This window comes from Oncorhynchus kisutch, linkage group LG15 (assembly GCF_002021735.2).
Source record: "Oncorhynchus kisutch isolate 150728-3 linkage group LG15, Okis_V2, whole genome shotgun sequence".
NCBI classification, from domain to species: domain Eukaryota; kingdom Metazoa; phylum Chordata; class Actinopteri; order Salmoniformes; family Salmonidae; genus Oncorhynchus; species Oncorhynchus kisutch.
This window is the reverse complement of record NC_034188.2, coordinates 69,357,356-69,372,535: the sequence shown is the minus strand read 5'-3', so window position 1 is coordinate 69,372,535 and position 15,180 is coordinate 69,357,356. Positions and strand designations below refer to the sequence as shown.

The 15,180-nt window shown below is 43.7% G+C and overlaps 1 protein-coding gene across 3 annotated transcripts in view; it reads left to right on the top strand.

Annotated features, from left to right (window-relative positions):
• The window catches only part of LOC109905794 (kin of IRRE-like protein 3), a 212,221-nt gene that overhangs the window by 116,391 nt on the left and 80,650 nt on the right, over positions 1-15,180 (top strand). For all 3 annotated transcript variants that reach the window (XM_020503398.2, XM_031791008.1, XM_031791007.1), the window contains exon 2: positions 8,097-8,246. In XM_020503398.2, the coding sequence (XP_020358987.1) occupies positions 8,097-8,246 (150 nt within the window). The remainder of the gene's footprint in view (positions 1-8,096; positions 8,247-15,180) is intronic.

Sequence of the window (15,180 nt, the reverse complement as noted above, 5' to 3'; positions counted from 1 at the left end):
CATACAGTATGTTAGCTATCTCAAAAGGGGATGACTATGGTGTGATTTCAGTGCCAACAGTGCTCCACAGAAGACCCTTATTTTTCAATCTGATTGGTGTTTAGCACAATATAGATAGATGAGGTGTAGGGCCTCAGCCGTGGCCTCACCTTGCTGTAGTTAATGTTAGTCAAACGCTTCATGCATCACATCCTCATAATTGTCCAGCCTCACCTCACTTCCTGTCAGCCACTTAGTCCCCACGGTCCAGTCTAGAAGTAATGGTAGAAACAAAAGAGATTGATAAGTAGTGCAGGGAGTTAGAATAGCGAAGCAACTAGCTAGCTTATCCTCATACCTAATGAAAGAAACTCAGGAAAATGCCACGACTTTGAGTGTTATGCACTGTGGCTTTCTGCTTTATGCCCTACTAATTAATTGATGCACCTCACAGCACGGTTCTGTGAGGTAGTCGAATTAGTGATTGCGCTCCAGATAATTAAATGCGTCAATCATGGCCCGGCACTGTCAGTCGGAGAGGGAGTGGTGGAGTGGTTAGTGTGTGACTGATCAGCGTGTGGCGATGAAGGGCAAGAGCATGTGTCTCTGTCTCCAGGAGGAAGGACAACTGGCGGCGAGATGGAGGGGGATGCATTGTACATTTCTGCTGTCAATCACAATGTGGCATTTTACTCGAATAAGTTGGAGGCAAGGCCAAATGATCGGGGTTTGAGTTGGAACAAAGCCATTTGAGGAGAAATTACATAGAATTGAGAGTGCTATGTGTATGGTGTAGTCTAGTATGGCTTCAAGGATCATTTACTAATGTATGACGTTTATGACTCCCTCAGCAGAGACAGATGTAGTACAGACATTGTTTACAGTTGAGAATCACATTCAATTAATTCATTTAGTATTCTTGTTATCCTATTCCCATAAAACCCAGAAGTGAATACACTGAAATACATGAATCAAAAATCCTGACTTGATGCTACTGTGGGGACTCTTGAAACGAAAACTTCCTGCAGGGAACGTCTGTATTCCGATTAGATGTTATCAACGTGCAAAAATCCAATGACATGGAAGTGCTGTCATATTTATGCAATTTTGTATCACATTCCCAGCAAAGGAAGATTACTTTTTAAAGTAAGACTGCATTCGGGCTCCCAAGTGGCGCAGCGGTCTAAGGCACTGCATCTCAGTGCAAGAGGCGTCACTACAGTCCCATCACATCCGTCCGTGATTGGGAGTCCCATAGGGTGGCGCACAATTGGCCCAGAGTTGTCCGGTTTGGCCGGTGTAGGTCGTCAAGAATTTATTCTTAACTGACTTGCCTCATTAAATAAAGTTTTTTTATTTTATTATAAAAATGTTCGTGCTGTCTGCCCTTCTGAAAGAAGTTATTTTAATCCCGGATTTTTAACACTTGTTGGTCCAGTGTAAAATTAACCTTCATCCACTGACCTCCCTGACTTGCTGGTCCACATTCTCTGGTGTCTTTCTTTTTTGTGGAATCTACACATCGCACATATGGATACACAGTTTTAAGATGTGCCTTGTTGGGGATTGAGTGAGGAGAATTAGGGAGCCAAAGCGATATATTGGGTGATAAGCCGGAAGGATGAGCTGTAGATAAACATTTGGCTATGGAGATATAGGCAGAGAGGTGGGGAGCTCAGATTAATCCAGACATCAGGTTAGGCCCAATAGGCAGAATTCAATTAGAGAGAGATGGGCTTAGATACAGTAATCCATATTGCTGGGGTTTGTGTTTACTTTGGTCCTCAGGCTTGGATTAGTGGAGAACTGCTGGAGTCCTTTTACCCATTATTGTGTCCTCAAATAACTCACATCGCCTCGGCACAGGTAAATTTAAAGCCTGTCGCTGCGCTTAGATAATTTTCCTATCTGTCTTCAGTGGGGGACATTTCATCTTTGGGCAGGAGGAACTGTGGGGGCCCACTAGCTGAGTGGATGGTGATTCTAACATGACTGAGGTTGCCTTGGATGTTGAAAAGGAAAACACAATAATGATGGGATTTATTCATTCATTTCACACTCTCATTAGAGGTAGCTGGGCTCGGCAGACAGTCCCCATGGAAAACAGGCACAGGATTAGGAGACGGAGCTGCCGACCCCAGCAAATGAATACACCGACACAGCATGCCCAGTGGGTGGGAGAGGAGGTATAGGGAGGGATGTTAGGAGGGGTAGGTGATTGGCATATCCATGCCAATATAGTCGTCAGGGAAGCCATACCATGCGCACGGCCAAAGTTGTCACAAAACTACTTTGCAAACACCTTCCCTATTGTACATTCCACCTTCTCTCTAGCTCTCTCAGGGCTGAGGAAATGTGAAGACCAGGGGGATAATAGTCCCTGCTTATGATCCGTAGCTGAGCTCCAGGCAACGCGGACGGCATGACAGGCGTTGGGCGGCCGCCGCTCTGATTAGTAATCTCAAGTGGACTGGATGTGTGGCTCTAATGGTAATTTCTAGGTCTGATTGGCAGACAGCGGTGAGATTGGGGCCCGCAGCGAGGCCGTTAGCGCTGGGTGAAGTGTGTGGAAACGCAATCACCATCCAACTGTAAACAAATGATCTGAAGTGAAATGAAAACATTAGGTGAAGGCAATGTACTCATACAGGCATTATGTGGCCCTGCTCAGCGCCTCTAACAGCCTGCTTCCTCCAGAACCCTCAGCCCTTCATTCCCAATCATAGGTCTGCCGCCTTTAATTAATCAAATTGACCCACAGAGTTCAATCAAAAGGCGTTGTGTGAATGAGCAGTGATTTGTGTTAGTTAAATAGGGAGAGATGCAGCTGCAAGTTCACTCAGGGGTTGAGCAGAGGTCGGGAGGCCAATGGGTCAATGGTGAGAGGTATTCATGTTCTATATGGCCCTATTTGAAAAACAACAAAGGATAGACCCCATTTATTCTATTGCTGCAGACAGAGACGCGCCAAGGTATCATGTAGTGGCACTCTGATATCTCCATCTGAGAGAAACATACCTCCCATTCACAGAAAAATGGAGACTTAACTGGTCAGCGCTTTTTCTATAATTTCTTTGTGAAAACAGGTGAGAGGTTTAAGCTTGAGGAGGTGTTGCTAGGTGGGGAAGCCTCCCTACCTCCCTCCCTCAGGTTGTCCTCAGTGATCGTCACCTGGTGTCTACACTATCTCTACAAATGCCACCACATTCCTACACACATACACACACCTGACCCCTCTAATCAGGCCCCGTTTATCTCAGCATATTGCTTTGTCTAGACATTTCACAAGGCTCCTTCTCATCTTCCTCCATTAGCAGAAGTTAATAAAGCGTTATTAAGAGGGATCTCTGCTCTCTGTCTCCTCCAGCACCTGAGCCTCACTGAAATCAGCATTCTCTCCAGCTACCAGCACCTCCAAAACCCCACCATTTTTTTCATTCACTGTCTATTTGTTATTATAAAATCGGCTGGGTTTTTCTTGCTCCACTTTAGTTTTTTTTGTCTCTCACTCCTCATTTTTGATCATCTGGTGTTATCGACCCACCATTCTTCTGCATGGGGAGAGGAGGAGGAGAGGAATCTGTTGTCTCCACTCCACTGCACGTCATGCTCGGCTGCCCCTGCAGCTGGCCCAGGGAGGAAGAGGAGGAGGTAAATGAGGGGGCTCCGCTAAAGCCGCCCTGCTGTCCAACGGAGCCGAAAGCTGGCACATGCGACAGAGCCTTGTACGACGCACAGGGCCATGACTTCACCGACACTGCTGAAGGACCTCAAGTCTTAAATGGGCTTACTCTGCTCCCCCATCCCTTCCCCATCCACCCTAACCCCCACCCCTACCCTGTTCTCAGTGCTCCTCTGGTGACCTACATATGTGGACTGCCATAGATAGCCTTTTTATGTGAATGAAGCAGATCTCCATTTTGCTGGTCAAGTGGCCACACCAGGTGGACCTTGTTTTTCTCTGTGGGTGGGCACCTCTTAATCTCCCAGCTTCTTTCTCCCCCTCTCTCTCTACCACAGACTTCTGCAGCCCTCCTACGTCTGTATGGGTCTATGAGAGGCTGTACTCTTGAGAAACCTCTGTGCTCCCGCATTTATGTCTGTGGAGAATGGCTCTTTCATCAACTAACGGGTGGTTTATGAATACTGGGGGGGTTAACAATAGCTTTGGCACTGTTTGATCTAGTCTATATTCACCTAGTGAACCTGGAATTTGTGCATAATGTGTGTAGTGTGCATATTTCCTTTATACAGATTTTAGAATATTAACTTGAAAATCTGTTGCCAATTGGATGGAAACCAAGCTACTGTCTTGAAACAGAGTATCTCCAGAAGGGAATATTTAGGTTAGCATGTTTTTTTGGCAGGAGTTTTTAGGCATTGAATTATTTTTCATTACCGTTTTAATTAGATGTTAGTAGTAATTAAAATAATCATCCTAGGCTGTGAATAATAATAATTACTGGTGAGTTGAAGACCTGATGCAGGAGGAAGGGAGGCTGTGACAACCTCTGAGAAAATCATCTTAATCTGTCTAATTTGTTACAATGACGGGAAGGATTTTGACGGGGTGGGGAGAAGGGATTTGAACAGCGGGTTAGAAGATGGAGAAGGTATGGGGGTATTAGTGCTGCCAAGGCGGAGACGCCTCCGACATTAAATCAATTACAGCACAGGTTGAAGTGGTTGATAATAGCAATCCTGACTGCGAAGATAGAGGGCGGAAAAGAAGCTAATTTTCTTGCATTCTCTTCTTCTCTCACATGCCAAGAAATTTCACAAGCTGCTGTCTCTCCTACCATGTGTCTGAGCACTGACTGGTTCACTGCGTGCAGCCAAGATATACCCCTCCTAGGGGAGTCGGAACAAGGCTGTCTGGGTAGTATACCCAAGGCCAACACAACAAAAACGTCACAGGAAAACATGCCAGAGAGGCCCGTCGTGTTCCCGAAGATGAATAGCCCAGTATACTGTATGCTTACAGATTCTCAGCTCATTTTTTCAGATGTTGATTTAATAATGAGGGCGCATGCACGAGATGCGGCATACAGTGGGGGAGAATTTGTATAAATCAATATGGAGACTTGTGTTTACCTTTTAACTAGCTAGCGCTCATGTTTCATCGGTCACATGACTAAATATGACTGATGTGTTTACTAATGTAATACTTACACTGATGTAAAGACATTGTGTTTATATTTCTATCATCTATTATTGTCCCTCTCTCTGCTTTGTGTTAATGTTGTAAAAACAAAGCTAATCTGTTTTTTCTCTGTAATTACTATCAGAAAATAAGAAAACAACAACCCAAAGCAATTCCAATATGTTGTGTAGATAGAGGTGCATTAAAAGACAGGAACATCATTTACTATGTTTGTTGTTATTGCTATTATTGCAATCCGTTACCTTTCCTCTCCTATCTGCCACTTTTATTCCCCTTGGACATATTGCAACAGAATTATCAGGGGGGAAGCACATATCTCTTCATTATTTTCTTTGTTTGTGTGTGGATTGGGTTTTTTGTGTGTACATAAGAGGGAAAGCCAAGGCCATCCTAAGCTTTGCACAAAAATTTCACTTGAAAGTTTTAAAAATAAGATAAAAAGAAAGGAGAGAAATCAACGAGAGTCCGTCTTATTGATCATCTGAGACCACGTCACTTGTTACCCTCAGTCGAGATTCCTTCCTTATTCCCCCCATCCCAAGATGCATTGCCTGTCTTTACATTATAGTAAGCCGAACACCGTGCTTTACCTCCTGGTAAACACAATGTGCTGGAGAGGCTAACATCTCAGCCAACCCCAGCTTCAGATGATGACAGCGAGACGCAAGCAGGCGAGAACTATGGCCCAGATGACAGGCTGACTTTAAAAGGCTTTTTTTCTCCCTGCTATTCCTCTCAGAAGACCTTCCAATTACCCAATGGTCTTTGTGCTACAGTGTGGTAGGATGCCAAGGAGAAGGGGATGGAGGGCTGCTGTTCAGGTGGACTCAGAGCGAGATAGCTTCAAAGATATCAGAGCCTCAACATGCTCACCAACACTCTGCATGTCAGTGACACGTCTCACTAAGTGCCATTCCCCGACTGCACCTCCAGTACCCCGTGTCCACCCCACCACCCCCTCCCTACCCCTAATGGGGTCTGTCACACCGCACTTTCTGCCTGAGCTCTGGTAGCACCATGCGGCTAATAAAGGGAATGGTTGAAGTACATTAATGTGAGTGTGAGGGAATGTCTGCCAGAGATGTGGTGTTAGCAGACAGGGCTGTGATTTCGAGTGTGTGTCATGCGAGCAGCCAATCTGCATGTGTGAAATCCTATGTAAATGAAGATTGCTTTTCTGAGTAGAGTTTCAGCAAAGTGGAACAACTCTAATGCACCTATCTTGTTGGGTTAGGGGTTTGGTGTTTGCAACAGTCCTTTTGGGTTAGATTTTTGTCAGGTTTGGTGTTTGCAACAGTCCTTTTGGGTTAGATTTTTGTTAGGTTTGGTGTTTGCACCAGTCTGTTTGGGTTAGGTGTTTGTGCCAGTCAGTTTGGGTTAGGTGTTTGTGCCAGTCTGTATGGGTTAGGTGTTTGTGCCAGTCTGTATGGGTTAGGTGTTTGTGCCAGTCTGTATGGGTTAGGTGTTTGTGCCAGTCTGTATGGGTTAGGTGTTTGTGCCAGTCTGTATGGGTTAGGTGTTTGTGCCAGTCTGTATGGGTTAGGTGTTTGTGCCAGTCTGTATGGGTTAGGTGTTTGTGCCAGTCTGTATGGGTTAGGTGTTTGTGCCAGTCTGTATGGGTTAGGTGTTTGTGCCAGTCAGTTTGGGTTAGGTGTTTGTGCCAGTCAGTTTGGGTTAGGTGTTTGTTCCAGTCTGTATGGGTTAGGTGTTTGTGCCAGTCAGTTTGGGTTAGGTGTTTGTGCCAGTCTGTATGGGTTAGGTGTTTGTGCCAGTCTGTATGGGTTAGGTGTTTGTGCCAGTCAGTTTGGGTTAGGTGTTTGTGCCAGTCAGTTTGGGTTAGGTGTTTGTGCCAGTCTGTATGGGTTAGGTGTTTGTGCCAGTCAGTTTGGGTTAGGTGTTTGTGCCAGTCAGTTTGGGTTAGGTGTTTGTGCCAGTCTGTATGGGTTAGGTGTTTGTGCCAGTCTGTATGGGTTAGGTGTTTGTGCCAGTCTGTATGGGTTAGGTGTTTGTGCCAGTCAGTTTGGGTTAGGTGTTTGTGCCAGTCAGTTTGGGTTAGGTGTTTGTGCCAGTCAGTTTGGGTTAGGTGTTTGTTCCAGTCTGTATGGGTTAGGTGTTTGTGCCAGTCTGTATGGGTTAGGTGTTTGTGCCAGTCTGTATGGGTTAGGTGTTTGTGCCAGTCTGTATGGGTTAGGCGTTTGTGCCAGTCAGTTTGGGTTAGGTGTTTGTGCCAGTCAGTTTGGGTTAGGTGTTTGTGCCAGTCAGTTTGGGTTAGGTGTTTGTTCCAGTCTGTATGGGTTAGGTGTTTGTGCCAGTCAGTTTGGGTTAGGTGTTTGTGCCAGTCAGTTTGGGTTAGGTGTTTGTGCCAGTCAGTTTGGGTTAGGTGTTTGTTCCAGTCTGTATGGGTTAGGTGTTTGTGCCAGTCTGTATGGGTTAGGTGTTTGTGCCAGTCTGTATGGGTTAGGTGTTTGTGCCAGTCTGTATGGGTTAGGTGTTTGTGCAGTCAGTTTGGGTTAGGTGTTTGTGCCAGTCAGTTTGGGTTAGGTGTTTGTGCCAGTCAGTTTGGGTTAGGTGTTTGTTCCAGTCTGTATGGGTTAGGTGTTTGTGCCAGTCTGTATGGGTTAGGTGTTTGTGCCAGTCAGTTTGGGTTAGGTGTTTGTGCCAGTCAGTTTGGGTTAGGTGTTTGTTCCAGTCTGTATGGGTTAGGTGTTTGTGCCAGTCAGTTTGGGTTAGGTGTTTGTGCCAGTCAGTTTGGGTTAGGTGTTTGTTCCAGTCTGTATGGGTTAGGTGTTTGTGCCAGTCTGTATGGGTTAGGTGTTTGTGCCAGTCTGTATGGGTTAGGTGCTTCCGCCAGTCCTTTTTTGGTTAGGTGTTTTGAAGGTGATGTCTTTGAATGTCTTATAGAACTGGATCATAGTATCTGACTGTTCATCTATCTTTCTGTGTGTTTCTCCAGGGGTCCAGGCCATGTTCTCCCAGCAGCCCCAGGACCTGGTGGTGGTGGCCGGCCAGCCCGTCACCCTGCCCTGCTCCATTCCTGGCTACCATGGTGTTGTCCTTTGGATCAAAGATGGCCTGGCTCTAGGCGTTGGCAGAGACCTATCAGGTAAGGTCACTCTCAATCTCCTTCTGTCATGTGTCTGTTTCGGAATCCCTTTTCCAATCGCTTACACGCCAGTAATATTACTTACTCGCTGTCATATATCTGTCAATGTTAGACTTCTACCTTCACTGCTTTTCATCTTTTGAAAGCTTAAGTCTTCTTTCTCATCGTCATAGAAATGTCACTGCAGGTAGATAAGCATACAGCACAATCCTATAATAATGCAGCACTGTGCATTAAATGTGGTGTTAACTTCATTGTAACCACAACAAAACAAGCTGAAATGCACTACTTTCATTAATCTGCATGCTCTGCCTTCATATTTAGCCTAACATTGAAGTGTTTGACATTTTCTGTTCAGGACAATCAGGACGACAAGTCGAACATGAAGTAAAATTTGACAATAACAGTTACATGCATGAGTTGTATTGACAAATATCAATAAACAAATTAACAAAACCATGATAGAAAATGTAATCATAATAATGCTGTAAGTACAGAAATTGTTTACTCAGTGGGAAATTAATATCCAATTAGTAAGTGACAACTGTGTGGAGTTTAAAGTTTGTGACAGCAACTATGTGAGCTTACAGTATTATAGACAATATGGGATTTCTTATGATCTCTTTGTAGAAAAACCTCTCTGTAGGAGAACCCCTGAGCGTCCTAGAACAAAACAGATTACATGTACGTGTTCGTGAGAGTCTCAGCATAATAGTTTGTAGCTCAAACCATTCGAACTCTACAGACATTGTTGTGAGAAGGACCGCTCCCGGACCCCTTTGGGATCTGCCCTTGTCTCACAAACACCACTCTAACTCAGGTCCCGTTAATCACACATACTGTGCTAATGGTTGGTATGAGCAGATGCAGAAGACATCATCCAACCCAGAAGTCTGTAGCGCCAACACAGTGTTTAAAAGGAGTCCAAAACACAGTGAAAATGGAATTGAAGATGTAATTACCACACTCCATTGTCCACCCCAAATATCTAGGTCCAATAATATATACAGTGAAATAACCCAGACAGTTGTATTCACTTTAGCACTACCAGAAAAATGAGGCCCCATTAGTATCTAATAGAAAGATAAACCTAATTCAATAACAGTTTGTGGTGAGCAAAGAAGCCCCAAAATCAACACTAAATGTGAAATCAATATAGCCAGGGGTCACATTTCAAGTACTTTTAGCTAGTAAATGGGTTTTAGAAGAGTAACTCACAATCCAAATGAAATCGGGCCTCTTGTATTATTACCTTAATTGTTTAATTTGAAGTACCACTTACTGCTGCACTGTCATTTTAGTAACCCGCAGCCTCTCCACTTGACGCTGGCGCCTGATCCATATTCATGAGACGCTATGACTATCTATTCTTCCAAATAAATATTTACAACCTTTTAACTTCCGACCTCTTGAGAGAGTAAATCCATATAGCTTGGAAAATCAGCATTATTTTTTTTAATATATTTGAATTCGATTGACTTTAGAAATGGAATCCCTGGGATTCACGGCCAAGAACAGGGAGTAAGGGAGATGAGTCTGAAAACACCTCTCTTCCTCCATCACTGAGGGATCACTAGCCTGTCTCTCAGCGTACTTGCCATTCAAGTCATGGCAAAAAATCAACTGGGGCCCTTTAAAAGCGGAACCTCTTATGCTCTGTGTGATTAAATATGTATTCCACTAGAGATCTGGGGTCTCCTACCCTCTTACCTTCAGTGACTGCTCTAGTATGCCTTTCTTTTCACCGATAGAGCTCTTTAATTAAACCTCACTGGACGACGGTGCCCAATAAATCCATTCCAGTCACCGGTCTGGCCCTTATCAGACCCCGGGAGGCTGGGGAAGGCAGTAAACAATGGCCCAACAGTTTTGAAGTGGTCGGGAGGAGAGGGAAGAGAGGGAGAAGGACTTATGATAATGAGGAGAGAGGGAGAGGTAGTGAGCGACTCTTAACGGCACATCAGCAGCAGTTTAACAGTCATGGGCGAGAGAATGTGGAGGGAGGCTGTGGACTGATCTCATTGTGTCTCCACCACGGTGAACCAACACTCCACTCTGTATGCGGATCAATGGCCGGTCCAGGACGCTCAGAGATGGGCAGAATCTGAATGCCACTCTCCATACAGCCTGTGTTGTCGAGATACATCGAATTGGAGAAGATTGCCATGGACGAAAGCGATCTTTATTAAAAAGCAACAGCATGGACAGGGTCTTAGAGCAGTGTATTAAGATGAATGTCACATTTTGAAATAAAGTGTACCATGGCTACTCTGTTTATTGTCTGTGCCTACGTCAACAAGCAATACAGTCGGCCATGAACAATGATGGCATATACACAGCTATATACACAAGAAAGCAGCGGTATACATAAAAGTGTGAGGCGTCTAATATTGTGCAGCGCATTTCAATATAGGACCCACTCTGCTATTCATAGAAGGAGCTGCGTTTGCAATAGCTCGCTCTGCCTGGGCCTGTTTCAATTCAGGGGAACAGTGATTAAAATGAGAGAAATCCTTCACTGTTCAGTCTGATAAATCAGAGGACAAAAGAGGATGATCCCTATCGCTCCCTGAATTCCTGCTCCTTCTCTTTGTGAAGCGCCTTCTATTCTAATTAAAGAGAGAGATGCAAAGCTGCACCAAATAACTGGCATGAATGGCATGAATATATCTCAAAACAGTCCATGGAGAGTGCCCACCGGTGTACGCTTTTGTGGAGGGCACACATGAAATGATAGGGCACACAATAAATTATTGAAAAGCACTAGCTGTTCCAGATAGTGTTCTTAACATTCTAGACAGAGGTGTAGAGTCAGTGGAATCTACCTGACACGTGTGCTCCTCTGGCTTGTCCCCCAACGGCAAATGAATTCATCAATTTCACACCAACTACTACTATTTCCATCCCTGGAGGTGTCAGTGTGAGACGTGTCCTTCCTGAATAGCGTAAATCACTATTCCCCTGCCTCTATTCATTGTCCCTTGACCTGGCATTGATCCACCATAAAAACAAATCAATTTCTGTCCTAATGGATTCATTACACTTAATGGGGCTATTTTACATGGTTTGCTTTAGTTAACAAACATTGTCTTTGAGATTCATTGAGATGAATGTGAGTTATACTTATACAACAGTGACATCCCTGAAATTTCCTCCCGTAGAATGAAGCAGTGTTTTTGTATGCTCTACACGCTACATAAGAATTGTGTGTATGATATGTTTGACATGAACGTAACCCAGTTATGACTGACTTGCCTAGTTAACTAAAGTTTTTTTTTTTAAGTGTTTCATGCCATGGGACAACGGCGTCACTAAATCCACTAAGGTCTATTTAAAAGGCATTTAGATGCCATTAAACTGTTTTTTACATAAAGGTATTTTTGAAATGTACTCTCTGCAAGATTTATTGCATTACAACAGCACATCTTATTATGTTCAATCTGCGAGAGGGCAAGAGAAGTCAATTGACTAGGTCATTTGTTTACGTACATGAACAGGGAAACTCAGTGGGATGCCGTTGTATAGTACAACACAATATGCCTACAGTACATACACTATATATATAAAAGTATGTGAACACCCCTTCATATTAGTGAATTTGGCTATTTCAGCCACACCTGTTGCTGACAGGTGTATAAAATCGAGCACAAAGCCATGCAATCTTCATAGACAAACAATGGCAGTAGATTGGTCTTACTGAAGAGCTCAGTGACTTTCAATGTGGCACTGTCATAGGATGCCACCTTTCTAACAATTCAGTTTATTTTCAAATTTCTGCCCTGCTAGAGCTTCCATCGTCAACTGTAAGGGCTGTTATTGTGAACAACGGCTCAGCCACAAAGTGGTAGGCCACACAACTGACAGAATGGAACCGCAGAGTGCTGAAGCGTGTAGCGCGCAAAATCATCTGTGTTCGGTTGCAACACTCAGTACCGAGTTCCAAACTGCCTGTGGAAGCAGTGTCAGCATAATAACTGTAGCTTCATGAAATGGGTTTCTATGGCCGAGCAGCTGCACACAAGCCTAATATCACCATGTGCAATGCCAAGCGTCTCCGGGAGCGGTGTAAAGTTCACCGCCATTGGAGTCTGGTGCAGTGGAAAAACGTTCTCTGGAGTGTTGAATCACGCTTCACCATCCTGCAGTCTGATGGACTAATCTGGGTTTGGCAGATGTCAGGAGAACGTTACCTGCCCCAATGCATAGTGCCAACTGTAAAGTTTGGTGGAGGAGGAAGAATTGTCTGGGCCTGTTTTTCATGGTTTGGGATAGGCTCCTTAGTTCCAGTGAAGGAAAATCTTAATGCACCAGAATACAATAACACTCTAGATGATTCTGTGCTTCTAACTTTGCGGCAACCATTTGGGGAAGGCCCATTCTTGTTTCAGCATGACTATGCCCCATGCACAAAGTGAGGTACATACTGAAATTATTTGTTGAGATCGGTTTGGAAGAACTTGACTGGCCTGCACAGAGACCTGACCTCAACCCCATGGAATATATTTGGGATTGGAATGCCGACTGCAAGCCAGGCCTAGTCGCCAAACATCAGTGCCCAACCTCACTAATGCTCTTGTGGCTGAATGGAAGCAAGTTCCTGCAGCAATGTTCCAACATCTAGTGGAAAGCCTTCCCAGAGACTTGAGGCTGTTGTAGCAGCAAAGGGGGGACCAACTCCATGTTAATGTCCAAGATTTAAGAATGAGATGTTCGACTAGCAGGTGTCCACATACTTTTGGTCATGTAGTGTATAAGGCAGATGGGATCACTTCTTACCATTTACAATGCTTACTGTGGAGATATAATTTCTAATTTCTCCTGAGTTTACACAGGGTCACACCATTGCATTGTGCTTAAGCAGGTCCTTATACTTGAACACAACATGGAAGGATCTTCATTCAAAGCATATATTCCAGGCATGGAGTCTCATTCAAATTCAGAGAATGACGTCAGTCAAGCAGAGCCATTGACTCACTGACTGCATAATCAACAACAGCATGGAACTCAAGACCAATGGTCATTAATGTTATTAAGCGAGTGATGCCCAGTTTAATCAACACTATATCAGAGTGACGCGTAACCTTTTTGACCTTCTTCTTCTTCTGTATGGAAGCTTTTGTACCAATGTTAATAATAAGACCCATAACTGTAAGCGGTATGTGGGCAGATGAGAGCGCTCTCTATCTGAGGACCTGGCTTTCCTATTAACAAAGGAACCACTCAGAGCTCACATACCAAATAAACAGACAGGAGTTGGTTGGCTATCTCATTGTATGCTGGTCTTGTTATGTTTTCCTATGTTCTATGTTTATGCTATATACTCTTCTATCCTGCTTCCATCCCTCAACTTCTTTAGGAGCCAGCATGCTTCAGTTCGGCTGGCGCCTAGCCGAACTCGACAAGTGCTTGCCTACTCCCTTAAAACCTCTTGGAACTACCCATCCCGGATCCGGGAGAATTGTCATCAAGTACACTAATTAGCATAGCGCAACGGTCAAAAAAATATTACTAGAAAATATTCATATTCATGAAAATCACAAGTGAAATATAGTGAAACACAGCTTAGCCTTTTGCTAATCACCCTGCCGTCTCAGATTTTGAAATTATGCTTTACAGCCAAAGCAAGACAAGCGTTTGTGTAAGTTTATCGATAGCCTAGCATAACATTATGTCCAGCTAGCAGCAGGAAGATTGGTCACGAAAATCAGAAAAGCAATCAAATTAACCGTTTACCTTTGATGATCTTCGGATGTTTTCACTGACGAGACTCCCAGTTAGACAGCAAATGTTCCTTTTGTTCCATAAAGATATTTTTATACCCAAAATACCTCCTTTTGTTGAGAAATCCACCGGAAATAGCAGTCACGACAACGCCGAATTATGTCCATAATATCGACAGAAACATGGCAAATGTTTTTAGAATCAATCCTCAAGGTGTTTTTCAAATATCTATTCGATAATATATCAACCGGGGCAATTGGCTTTTCAGTAGGAGCGAGAGGAAAAATGACTACCTCTGTCTTTTACACAATAATCACTCTGAGAGCCATCAGGTGGCCACTGACGCAATGTAGTCGTTTACACTCATTCTTCAAAATAAAGGCCTGAAACTACGTCTAAAGGCTGTAGACACCTTAGGGAATCCACAGAAAAAGGAATCTGGCTGATATCCCTTTCAATGGGCAATAGGGATGCATAGAAAGACAGGGGTTTCAAAATAAGAGTCACTTCCTGATTGGATTTTTCTCAGGATTTCGCCTGCAATATCAGTTCTGTTATACTCACAGACAATATTTTTTACAGTTTTGGAAACTTTAGAGTGTTTTCTATCCTAAGTGTTTTCTATCCTATCCTTTCTATCCTCAATTATATGCATATTCTAGCATCTGGTCCTGAGAAATAGGCGGTTAACTTTTTTTTCCAAAAATAAAAATAGTGCCCCCTAGTTTCAAGAGGTTAAAAGACTTCCGCTTGAAAAATTTGAAAAAAGCAGCAATAGTGATGTTTGTCCATTTTAAGACACCATAGCCAGTATATCTGTCATAAATGTTTATGTTTTTGCCGAAGAGATCTGCGTTGCGCAATTTTACGTCTGACTAAGATTTTTGGTGCAGTATTTTTCAATTACAAAATGTGCAGGAAAATGAGTAATTTCTAGTTGAATGACAACAAAGACTTTATTGAAGAATCGCGACTGTTGACCAATCACCGACAAAGAGGCTTAGGTGTTGACTCTGAACTTCGGCTTGCCTCCAGATAAGAAAACACTGCCGAACTGTGTCGGCTGGGAAGCATGAGGACGCCTTTAAAGATTAAAAGCTACATTTGGTAGGTTAAATACAGAGTGGCTAAATCGGGTGAAACTCATTCCAATATCTGAAAATGAGAGCCACTTCATGGTCTATGAAAGTGAATGGGATCCAATGAAGCAATG